This window comes from Haemaphysalis longicornis, unplaced genomic scaffold (assembly GCF_048455015.1).
Source record: "Haemaphysalis longicornis isolate Haplotype H1 unplaced genomic scaffold, Haemaphysalis longicornis Haplotype H1 scaffold_1, whole genome shotgun sequence".
In the NCBI taxonomy this organism is placed as follows: Eukaryota; Metazoa; Arthropoda; class Arachnida; order Ixodida; family Ixodidae; genus Haemaphysalis; species Haemaphysalis longicornis.
The window spans coordinates 286,728,497-286,741,037 of record NW_027526203.1 but is presented as its reverse complement, the minus strand read 5'-3'; the positions used below and the strand labels follow the sequence as shown (position 1 = coordinate 286,741,037).

Here is a 12,541-nt window from a genome sequence, read left to right as displayed (position 1 = left end):
TCCCTTTCAACCCCCACTCGACAACGAATGTTTATTGTTTCGAAAACGCCCTACCATCCTGAGCGCTTGCTTGCGAGCAGGCACAAATGCTTGCTTTCTTTTTTGTTGCACCAGACCGGAAATAGGCCCCTCCACGTTCTGGAGGAAAAGAGAAAACTCCCCGCCATGTGACATATCGAAGGCCGCCGAAGATAACGCCCCGAGCCGCCACCCTCTCCGGGAGAAAGCGCAGCTTTTGTCGCGTAGCCAGTGGTCAAGTTGAGAGAGAATGATTATGCGCAATTATTCATCTTGTGTAGCTTCAGTACTAGCGAATGGATTTTTATAATTCTTGTAGGAGGAGATTGCTGAGACAGACTTGACCTCAAATTATGTTCCGAGTAGCCAGCGGCAAGTGCTGCAGGGCCCCTTTAACCTACCCCAAGTTGCCCGTGCAAGACCACACTGTACAGCTTGCCCAGGCCTTGAGCGTATGTGCTTCCTGGTAATGATTATTCAATGCTCTCAGACAGTTTAGTTTCAAATCATTAAATGCTAGCTGAAAAGCACTGAACATTTGCCCAGACTATAACAAGCAGTGTTAATAACAATGACATTATGTTGACATATCAGTATTGTTGTAAGTGGGATGGACTGTACTATTTCTGTAGGGACTCCAAAAATTGCTTCATTAATAAAAGCTTACTACTGGTCACGCATGCTTTTCACACAAGGCAATTGCATAAGCAGCTATATGAAACTGTGAAGCACCGTAGTCACAAGTATCACTGACTATAAGAAAAGTAAAGCCCGCTTATATCGAACACGAATATATCGAATTATTGCTTATATCGAACACTTGTACAATTCTGATAAAAATTACATGCATATTAAACTTTTTATATCGAACGTGATTTTGCTCACAATGGATATATCGAACTCTCCCGCGCCGGATTTTCGTTCTCCTTAGGCATGCCACACGCGTTCCCGCAATACATCGGCGCGCAGCGGTGTCGCTGGTGTCGCTTGCGACTCCGGCGCGAGCTGGAGCGCGTCCAAAGCGGCCGTGGAAGAGTGGACCAGCTCCACGTATGCATGCCGTTGGCGCCGAAAGCGCCACACTGGGCGCTGTGGGCTACGGTGTCACTGATCTTCCAAGTCCGCGCCACTCGCTGCCCGCACTTGCCCGGTTCGCTGGGTTCGCCATTATTCGCTTGTACCCATGTTTATCTCCTCTCTGTCGAAGACGCCGAGGACTCCGTACCGTTTCTGAGCACGAGTGAAGCCGTCGCTGCCGTGGCTCTGCTACGGCGATACTGCAGTGCCATTGAGGGCAGCGATCTTGTGCTTGTCGACTGTTTAGATACGGTGGAGCAAGTGGTCGTTGCTCTCCAAGAAGCAGGCTACACCCACGCATTTCTTCCGCCCCAATAAATGTTTGTTTTCTTTCCGAGAAAGTGTCGTATCAATAGTGAACTACATGGTGGTAAGTGCTCAGCGTTAGCTCGTGACTCCGTCGGCAGGATTGCTCTCATGTAAGATTTTTTTGCTTCACTTTCTATATTGAATTTTTGCTATATCGAACTATTTTACAATCCTCACGCTGTTCGATATAAGCGAGCTTTACTGTAGAAGGTACACTAGCAATTAAAATGTGAAGTGCAAGGCCCAAGCAACGCAGCAGTTATGAAATGCAAGCACCAAGCAACGTAATAAATATGCCTCTTTTCACCCACGCCTACACTTACCCACTGTTCAACTATTAAAACAAGCACATGTGCAAGGGCATGGTTTATCTGTTTAGATGACGGTCCAACAGCTGCCATTCCTATTCATGTGCATTCCGCCTTCACCATTTGTGTGCCCTCAGTACATAGTGCCACCTAGCCATAAAGGGGTGCAGACAACCAAAGAGGAAAAAACAAAATAAAAGGCAGTCATACCTGCTTTTGGTTGTGTATTTCCTTTTCCTGTTCAAATTATAAAAACAGAAGTGTGCATGTGTACATGTAGTAGAGAACCAAGTTGAGCCGGCAGTGACTGAGAAGCCAGAGCCAATAGTGACGTGTAAGTGTGAGAATTTACCTGTGTTCTGCACATTACATTAGAGTATATTAGGGGTCATGAGACAACATACAATTTTGTTTTATTCAAAATATTTTATGTTTTACACTATCCTGAGCTCTTGTCCTGCAGCAAACGATGCTTTGATCACTGAAAAATTTAACAATTTAAGCGAAAATTTCAATTCTCCTGCTACATTGCTTGTTTCGGGACATCAGCACTGATGTATCAGAGGCAGGTACATAAACCGGAGTTAGTATGCCAACTCCACGTAGCCACCACACTCTGCAATCCTACAGGAATTGGAAGGCTGCCAGGAGGCAAACCAAAACACACTTGGTTACCGTCGGTCTTCCTAGATGACGTTACGATGCCGCTCGGCAATCACTCAGTTCATTCTTCGTTACATCTGTGCGTGCCATATGTTGTTACAGTTCACAGTAATCGTTTCATGAAAAATTGGGTGCGACTCAACACACAGGGTCACGTAAGTGGCAGGGTCGCTTTTGCCAGTTGGCTGGTGTCGTGTCAGAATCGTCTGAACAACGAACAGCGGAGTTCGCAGCGCCAGCTGACCGTACGCAATAGCGTGCAAGTTTACCCGTTAGTTTGGAGCTTCGGTCATTTACCCAAATATTGTTACTGTTGTAAAAATTATGTGCACTAAATTTAAAGTGCAAATAGCTTGTTTTGCAAACTTATAATTCGTTTATTTGCATTTGATTTTGCCGGCTCCAGCCAATCGCACAAGCCGACCTTAATGCATCATAATGCAAGGAAGTAGCTCGTGAGTCGCATGCTAATTCTCTGTTTTCCTTATGTTGTTCATTTGTGTGAAGTCTAGGTTAAAAATGGTATTAGTGTTGTTCAATGAGACAATTTTTTAAGCAAACAAAACTTTCATTCTGTCTTTATGACCCTTTTAAAAATTTATTTTTGCCTCATGGCAAGTTCTACGCTCACACACAATGGCATTACCCTAATCCTGGGCAAGTAGAAGTAAAATGAAAGCAACATGCTTTTAGTAATACATCTTTCCAGTGATTGATTAAATGTCATTATAACAAGGCTACCTACCCATAATGAAACAAAACACCATTTCCCCAGCCCATAGCAAATATGTATTTCATAGTACCTTGCTTTACTGAGGTACAAGTTCTCTATTACTCGCTATTATGAACTTTCATTCCAACATTAAATTAACAGCCAATTTTACGATGGCGTGGATGCGGATTTGAGATACAGTTGAACCTCGTTATAAGAGACATGGATGTAAGAGACAAATGGATATAAGAGACACTATTCACCCACATGGTTGGCTGCCCCATCTATCCCATTAAATTGACCTCTTTTATAACAGACATCGGATGTAGAAGATTGGTTATAAGGGACAAGTCATTCTTGAACTTTAATCGATAATCTCGCTTGTAACAGACATTTTAACTTCAGATGCAGTGCCACCAGTCACTAATTACAGTTGCTTCCATTCTGGAAACACAGGTGGACGACAGACGCCTGCAGTCGCTATTTATTAAACTTCAGCAAACACAAAGTGGTTCAGTCAGCTATGAAATGACGATGAGAAGCCCTGCCAATAGAAATGCAACTTACAGAAGTGATTGAAGCTCACTGCCATCCATTGGATGGAGCGCGATCGCACCTGCGGGCTCTCCCACTCGCGTAGCTCCCAATCAAGAAGCATCGCAGATGTTGGGTCCTGCAAGCGTAATGAATAGCCCGACCACACAGCGGAAGAAGCTGTGTGCTCTGGCTATTTACCAGGCTTGTGAACTCAACATCTACGATTCATCTTCCACAAACGAGGAAAGAAAAAAAAGCTTGCAGAATCGGTTGTAAAATATACAGTGTAAATACAGTCATAAAGCAAACAAAGATTCAGAACTGTTTCATAAATTTTGGGGGCCAAACATAAATTAGAATGAGCCTTTTTCAACCTGCTGTAGCATTCTTTTGAGCTTATTTTAGTCATACGATGCCAACACTGAACTAGGATCTGATTAGTAAGTGAAAACATGGTTCCCTGCTTATAAGAGACATCTCGTATAAGAGACAGAGACTGCTCCCCAGTATGCGTCTCTTATAAAGGGGTTCAACTGTAATGCATAATATGGCGAGTGTATTAAGCAGTTCAAAACTCCCGGCACATGTTCTCCAGCAATGTGAGCTAAACTGGATGGTGTGCCATGTGCACGGCACACTGCTCCTGCAATGCTTGCCCCAGGCATTCCCACTTTTGTTGTCTTGCTGCACCCAGCACACACCAGCAAGAAACATGGCATGTGCCTGCCCACCCACAATTGATAATGCTGCGAAACTTGTACATGGTGATTCAGTTGTGGTGAAAGCAAAGGAGCCGCAGTTTTCTTTCTTAGAAGTCAGAAGTTTGATTTTTGCAGTGCCTATTGTATTTTTTATCGTGATATACATGTGTGATATGTGGCAAATGAGTGGGCCTAACAGGAAGCAAAAGCGCAAGACATTTCCACAAGAGGTGGTTGTGCTAAAATCCATCCCATCAGGTATGAAGAAGACCAAGGTGGCAAAATATTTTGACATGCCACGAGTATGCCACCAAAGGTTCAATCTACGCCGACACTTTTGCAAGTGACATGAATGAAAGCTCGAAACAGATGAGAGCTCCAGCCTTTGAAGGGGTAGACAGCACTGTGTCTCAGACACAGTACGCAATGGACATGCCTCAGACTTCCATTTCTAGTAGTCTAGCAGAGTTCCTGCCTTTAGCAGGAGCTCTCAACATCGTACACATTTTCATCGGGACAACGCCGCACGCGACATGCAAATTTTGAAACATATAGCAACACTAATTGTAGGCGCTTTAGATTGTAGATTTAAAAATAGGCGATTTTCTCGCAGTTTGCACCTGAGGTTACATTGCTCATCCAGCCATGATTCCATGTGAAGCACCTGATACGCTACAAAGCATGGTTCCAACAGTGCAAAACTTACTTGGACAATGGAACAAGACGATTGGTGGGGAAACCACTGCCATGGACGCTGCTGTCAATGTTTCCAGCATGAACACAAACGTGGCGCCGCTGATCTATAACTAGGTTCCAGTAGTCCCTCTGCAAGGGCAAAGCAGAAGAGTATGGTTGGAAATTAAGCTAGAAAACAAGCATGTAATGAAACAAAAATATTCTTTGGACAGACCCCCCCCCCATGCCCCATAAGAACCAAAGGTCCTTACACAGAACACAGGCATGGCTCAAATGTGCGGACTTTACAAACAGTTGCCTATGAAGCATTTTCAAACCCCAAAAGGTACTGCAATCGCAGCACAACCATTCATGCTTGATGGTACGTTTACTATGTGAGGCAGTAAGATCGACACCGGGTGACACACTTGAGGTGGAGATACCGTATTTTTGCGATTCTAAGCACCCTCTCCTACTCTTGGGAAAAAGAATTAAAAAAAATTTGCATGTGAATCTAAGGCCCCTCTTTTACAAGCAACCATCGCAACGTGGATTTAGGACGCGTGGAAGCGGGCCCCAGTAGACGTTGTCATTTATGAAATTTTCAATTACAAAGTACTTTAATCTTTAATGCAACAGAAGATGATTCTACTGCGGGATAGTGAGAGCGGCGGCCCTACCGGTACAGCGCCATCGAAAGGTAGTGAATGTGACTGAGTGTCAGCCATAAGCGGTGGATTCACTGTCTGTATCTATTTTTCAATGAATCTTTGCCAAATAAGACATTCCTAGCGCCGTCTCGTCGAGATACGGCCGCGAAAGAAAGTGTCAGGAGAGGAGGAGGGAAGGGGGGTAATTGAGGTTTTTTGAATCTAAGCACCCCCTTCAATTGGGGCTTCCCGATCGTGAAGAAAAGGGGGTGCTTATAATCGAGTAAACACGGTATGTACAGTGCAACAGGCAGTATGCTGCTCACGCACCTCCACTTCGTCCGTCGATGGTTCCTGTTTGTACCACATTGACATGGTGTTGCGAGCCACCCTGGAGAAGACACTCAACGACATGGAGCGGCCCTGAAAAAGCGTTAGATGCAAAGTCACGACCCTCAGCAGCACTTTGCATTTACTCCCAGCAGTGCTGATTCTAAGCACAAGCTGTATGCTTTTGAGAGCAACTTGGAAGCAATGTACCAAACTAGAAGCAGTATGCGTGTTTTTATATATACATATAGACACACGTTATCAGCGAGAGCAACATGTGAGAGAAGTCGGAGTGCCTTGCGTGTGTTGCTTTGGTCGGTCCATGCTGGCGGTTGCCTCATGCGTCCATGCGAAGCACGACCGGCAAAGAGCCTCGATACCTTCACAAAGCAAGAGTAAACAAACACAACATAAGGTAAGCCGTTCAAAAAAAGGTGTGAGAAACAGACCGCAAGAAATGTTTCATGCTTTGCATGCGGCAGGTATGGAAGTACAACATACAGAAACTAAAAATTTTACATCATAAGGCTGAATCATACCAATAGCACAAAAAAAGAACAAATGTCCTGCAAAACAGAGGCAGGGGTTTAGCATCACCTTTCCACACTAAATCTGGCCCACAATAAGCACTACTGAGCCCACACATGACAAAAAGAGTGACTAGGGTTGCCACCTTCCCCTGAGGGGGAGAAAAAAAATAAAAACCCCCGGCCCTTTGGGGGGTGTAGAATTAAAAAAAGAAATCGCCATGTTTTTTGACCCGCAATGCCATTATTGTAGTGTTTTCTTAGAGAGAAACCAGCATAATGTTTGGACAGAAAGTGACTGAGGTTTTGGTTATTCCTCTGAATGTGCTACACTGAAAAGTAGCCGCACATAGTACTTCGACCATCAAAAGCTCTTTGCATTTGAACCGCAGCGGTGGCATTTCGTTGTGTTGCTCCTCCCCTTTCCCCCTCCATCTTACAGAGCTTGCTCACCCGTGTATTTCCTCTGCTCAGCTTGTCAACACACATTTACTGTCGTAGTTGCTGAATTGACTCTTACATTAGTATGCACAAAAAAATAATCACGGCACGATGCCCCCCCCAAAAAAATGGCCGATTATGGTCAATGCTATGTACGGATCGGCAACTGGCCCAGTGTCCAAAAAACCAGTGGGGCCGGTCAAAAACCAGGCAGGTGGCAACCTTGCGAGTGGCTACTACACCCAACGCTGAGTTTACTATAACAGCGCAATAAATACTGGTGCTTTGTCCCACCTGCAACAGCAGATATTTTGCTCACATATTGTGTGCAGCTGAGCTCATGTCCCACTCCCATCCATGCAGTAACAGGCCATGCCAGCACAAAGATTGAAGCCAATTCGCTCGATACATTTCCTTTGCTCGGGTGAAGAGTGAGCCCCTTTTTATTGTATACTCTAGTGAAGTGCCATGGTCCCGTAACTTCCACACTACCATTCACCCAGCGCCATCCCCTGGGGCACCAGTTTGCTGTGCTCGTGGTGCACGACCGCCCCCAGTTCCCCAGAGTACACAACTGTTCTGTGTTCCTTAATCATGCTACGTGCAAGTGTGGTTTTCCAACTGTGACTGAAACCCCATCACCTGCTATGAAGGCCCAGTGTCAATGCAGACTATGAGAGCTTACAGCCTTACCAGTGGGTATTAAAGACCTTTAACAAACTTCATACAATAGAGAGAGCCGGCAATATAATCTGGAAGAAACTAGCCATGTCCTGACTGGATGTTACATTAGTAGAAAGGTTTGGCATTGTTTTGAATGTTGATGTAATTCAAAAAGGCCATGATGACAAAATACAAGGTTAATTCATTAAAAAGTGTTTTGTGCCGATAACAATGCCAATTTTATCGCGACCTTCAAACAAATAATGGAGATAATAAGGAAAACAGAGAAGTAGCGGAGACTCCCCAGCAACTTTCCGGCTGGGTCTCTGTGATGTCACAAGGACTTCTTTGCTCCATTGGTGGCAGCCGACAAAAGCCACTGACAAGGAGCATGACTGGACAATTGTAGTGGAGCCTCTAGTTCTGTTTGAATGCTAACGTGCAGTCAACATATAAATGCTGGCCTGCACTGTGTCACTTCTGTCGATATGTTGTCACTGTGGCACGAAATTTGAAAGTTTTTATTATTTCGGTTAAAAAAACATTTTTTTTTGGCTGGAATACAGCTCAGTGAGTTACCAAAGGCTCGTTCTTTCAAACTGAACTATGTTGTATTTTGTCTTCATGGCGCCTTTAAGACCGTCCAGGAGACCTTAATGTTGGCTGTGTTTAGCTTTAGTATTGAAATATGTCTTTTACTTCCTGCCAAATAAAAGGAAGCGCCGCGGTAGGCATTTTTCTTCAACATTGAAAATTACACGACTCAACAAGCACTTGACATGCTTCACTTTTCTCTTTCCTTCCCCTGCAGTTTGCCTTTGCCCTCATTGCAAATTTTTTGCAATTTTTTTGCGTGGCTGCAATATGTGAGCAGAGCAAATGCAAGCAGGGGTGAACCCAATTAGTTTAAATTTGCAAATACAACTTCTCAGAACTAGCAGCTCATAATTCTTATGTCACAATTCTAAACAAGTAACTGAATAATGGTTCTTCTGTATGACCTACACCTTTCCCACTGCGGCCCAACACTCCAACTTCTGTAAATAAAATTTTGAGTACCAGAGTTTTGTTAACTAGAGAACTGGCTACCGCTGCTATCCCTTCATCAGTGTCCACCAATAAACCCAATAAACACACGGTGAAAATTTTATCCATTCCACTATCTCTATCTGTCCCAAATCCGAACAGAAAAAAACAAAGTTGTAAATTTCATGCGGAAGCATTGGTATTATGGGTTAGAAAATGTTGAACAACAGGCAAACAACCCATGCAGGCACATTTTGTTCACAATCACCCACATAGTAGGGTGTTAAACAGGAAACATACATGCATAAAACAACTCTTGTGAGCTTTTAAAAACAAAAGCTGTACCAAATGTGCTGGTATAAACACAGCAAATACAAACCAGCCACAAACAACAGATACAAAATGAATGCTTTAGCTTTGTGTACAACTCAAAAACTCTGCAAAGAGCTTAGCATACAGTATTCGCAGATGAGTAACTCCACCTTACAGTTTTCTCAATAGCGAGGAAAAGGCTTCACCAGAGACAGCACAGTACCCAAGCAATTCTACTATATACTGTTAATCAAGACATTCAAATACTGAGCATGTGTCTTTCAGTACATGCCACACATCCTGGCGACGGGCCGTGCATGTGCAGTAGGAATAAGGACAGTTCATGTCCAATCTTGGTATGAAAAGACCATCGCTCGGGGTGCGAGCACTTTGATATGGGTCACTGCCGCATGTTGCACCCGTTCGTGCTACCATATTTAAACTTCGTCACCAAGACAGGACAAGCATGCAGCATCGCTTGGGCAGGCCCTCCTGAACGTTCCAGGAGAATTCTTTTTTTTTTTTTGACGGAATAATGTAATGTAAAATACTGTAATGACGTACACTGTTTTCATCCTACCCAGAGATGAAGTGAGATGATGGCAGCAAAAACGAGCACCTAACATGGTGATGGCCCAAATCAAAATGCTCATACCCCGAGCAATGGTCTTTCCATATCAAGACTGGACACGAACTCTCTTGTTCTTACTGCACATGCGCGGCCCGTCGCCAGGATGCTCAGCATGTACTGAAAGATGCGCTCCATGTTAATACTCAGGCTAGCATCAAAGCCACCTTAAAAGACAGATGGCATTTCTCTTTTGTCTGCAGTGACTTTTACTGTTGCAGGAAGATGCAGGATGCTAAGGGAGGAGGGACATGGCTCGCAAAACAATTTCTTTTAATTTTCAAGTAAACTCTGTGAAACTTGCCAGCCTTGCTGCTTTCCCTCCCCCCCCTGATTTCAAATATGGCATTATTTTTTTAGTAAGTCAATTAGTTACCAAGATAATTACAAATAATTAGCCATTTTCGGAGGAACAATAGACAAAACAGCATTGGTCATGAAACTGTAATCTTTATATTGTCCAATACTACAGACCCTGGTGAATGCAATAAGAGAATTGGTTTTTTGATTCATCGCTTGGAACTAATTTTACAGCTCATTAAACTTTGGTGTTTGAAATGGGCATTCGAACTAGTTCCTTGCCACTGGTGCCACCAAAGTTTAATGATCTGTAAAACTAGTTCCAAGCAATGCATCAAGAAACCGATTCCCTTATTGCACTCGCCAGGGTTTATAGAATTGGAAAATATAAAGATTACAGTTTCATGACCAATGCTGTTTTGTCTATTGTTCCTCCAAAAATGGCTAATTATCTCTAATTATCTTGGTAACTAATTGACTGTCTCAAAAAATAATGCCATATTTGAAATCAGTAGGAAAAAAGAAGCAAGACTGACAAGTTTCAGAGAATTTACTTAACAATTAAAGGAAGCTGTTTTAAGAGCAGTGTTCCCCCCCTTAAGAGGAGAAAGCAAGTGAACATCACTCGAACAAAACCAAATGTGCCAACCGCCCTACGGTGGCCCAGTCAAGCAACCGTTTTCATTACTCATACATCTAGTTTGTTTTGCAAACTACCTGGAGATTACTTCTCTTGAAATCAAAAGATCTCTCTTGGAACATTTTCCGTGTCCTCTCCACAGGCATTGGAGATCGTTTGAAATGGTCTAAGCCCACGTCTTTACCTCATTTATTAAAAGCCAGAGCAGTACCAGTTAATGCCTAGCAAAAATGCACAAAAAAGAAAAAAAGGAAGAAAGGTGGAAGAGAAGGAGGAAAAAAGGGGGGAGGAAGAAGAGGAGGAGGAGAACAGCCAAGACAGAATTGTGGGTGAAGTGCAACAACTAAAGTGGGTGCATGATAAGGGCACGCTGCCCTCACCAAATCTGGAATGCAATTTTTAAATATGCAAGTGTCCTCCATTTCTGCACCTCCTTGTTCAGCATACTTAACTTGCCAGAGAACAAATAATAGGGGTCACTGTGCTGGGTCTTCCTCTTTTTTTTTAGAGCTCTGTTTCCATTATAAATAGCACATTTTTTGTTTATTTTTAATTCTTTGCTAGACAATCTATGATCAACCTGGCCCTTCCTAATGACTTTGTTGTGATGCGGGTTGATTAGATCACGAAATGCATGAAGCTACTGGCGGAGGCGGTAGCAGCAGCAGCAGCTGCCCCCAGCCAAGGTGCCTGCAAGCGCTGTTGCCACTCACCTTTGCAACGCATTCGTTGGTAAACTGCTCTTCCTCATCATCATCTGTTGAGGTTGACGATGGTTCACTCTCGGAAGCCAGCTGCCGCTGCCGGTCTGCCAGCACTTCCTGCTCAATGGCCTTCTTCTCATCGGCCGACAGGAGGTCGTAGGGAAGGACAAACTTGCAGTACGCATCGTCCACTTTCGACACCCTGTCCTGGGCCTGTGGCCCCCACCCAAAGGAGCAGGAGCAGCACATCACTTATCAATCACTGGGCACATGAGACACTGCCACAAAACACCAACAGCATTACACAATATGCCAGGTAACTTCGTCTCGGCAATAACTCGCCAGCAAAATCACAGCCAACGTAGAAAGGTTTCTCCAATTCCAGCAGGTGAAAGACACTCGCAGAAAGATGCTACTCGAAGCAGCATATTAACAATAAATAAAAAAGCTCAGGCATATGTTCTGTTTGGTCAGGGCTTGCATAGGCTTCAACAGTGTCTTACCTTTTCTTGTTGTTGTTGCTGAATTTGGAAAAATGCAAGCTCTAACCAACCAGCTACGAGTGAGAATTGCAAACAGTTCAATGCTTCAATAAAGCCATCAGCATGACCTCCAGAACAAATCATTCTACAGCTTCGATGCAGATTCCATTTTTGTCACCACAGCTACATTTCATTTCGTTATGCTAGAGCACTGTTGCTCCAAGCGTATCAGACAAGGCAGCCTGAGGCCCACGGCATCCTTGTTTCCCCAAGCCTTGTAGGTAGCAGTGATTGTAGGCAGCACTCACCGCTCTTGGAATGTGCATAGCGTCGGCTACCCTGTGCCACTTCTTTTTTTCCATCACTTGCTGTATGCCACCAAAGTTCTGCACTGTGCGGTACAGATAAGACAAATCCAGCTCTATGCCACCAATCTGAAAATGCGAGAGAACCCTCTTTTATCACCCAGCTTCTGCAACTAAGCCAGTTGGAAGGCATCAGAAAATTTGAAAAACTGACTTCAGCTAATCTGCCTCTGACAAGGCAACACAATTCGGTAAAAACAAGCAGCACATCAAATTAACCAAAATCCAGATACAGAGCTTTCAGGCTTGACAGCACCTTTCGTGGTCGAATAGAGTGAGTAGGTAATAAAATGAACTGAACTCATGTTAAACAAAAACCAACTTAGAAGAAAAAAAAGGTTCACCAGAGGTGGCTGGTCATCAGTGATGCCTTGTTTAGTGAAGCACCGTTTGATGCAGGCTGTATGCTGTACATTGGGTCCCCACCTATGACAAAAACAATGAGTAAATCAGTGGGCATTTTATTTTCTGAC

The 12,541-nt window shown here is 43.9% G+C and overlaps 1 protein-coding gene across 1 annotated transcript in view; it reads right to left on the bottom strand.

Annotated features, from left to right (window-relative positions):
* The window catches only part of Jarid2 (Jumonji, AT rich interactive domain 2), a 128,374-nt gene that overhangs the window by 93,558 nt on the left and 22,275 nt on the right, over positions 1 to 12,541 (bottom strand). Inside the window, exons 7-13 of the mRNA XM_077679379.1 lie at positions 12,413 to 12,494; positions 12,012 to 12,137; positions 11,231 to 11,434; positions 6,277 to 6,360; positions 5,981 to 6,073; positions 5,032 to 5,150; positions 1,923 to 1,949 (exon numbers count right to left, since the gene is read on the bottom strand). Of these exons, the coding sequence (XP_077535505.1) occupies positions 1,923 to 1,949; positions 5,032 to 5,150; positions 5,981 to 6,073; positions 6,277 to 6,360; positions 11,231 to 11,434; positions 12,012 to 12,137; positions 12,413 to 12,494 (735 nt within the window). The remainder of the gene's footprint in view (positions 1 to 1,922; positions 1,950 to 5,031; positions 5,151 to 5,980; positions 6,074 to 6,276; positions 6,361 to 11,230; positions 11,435 to 12,011; positions 12,138 to 12,412; positions 12,495 to 12,541) is intronic.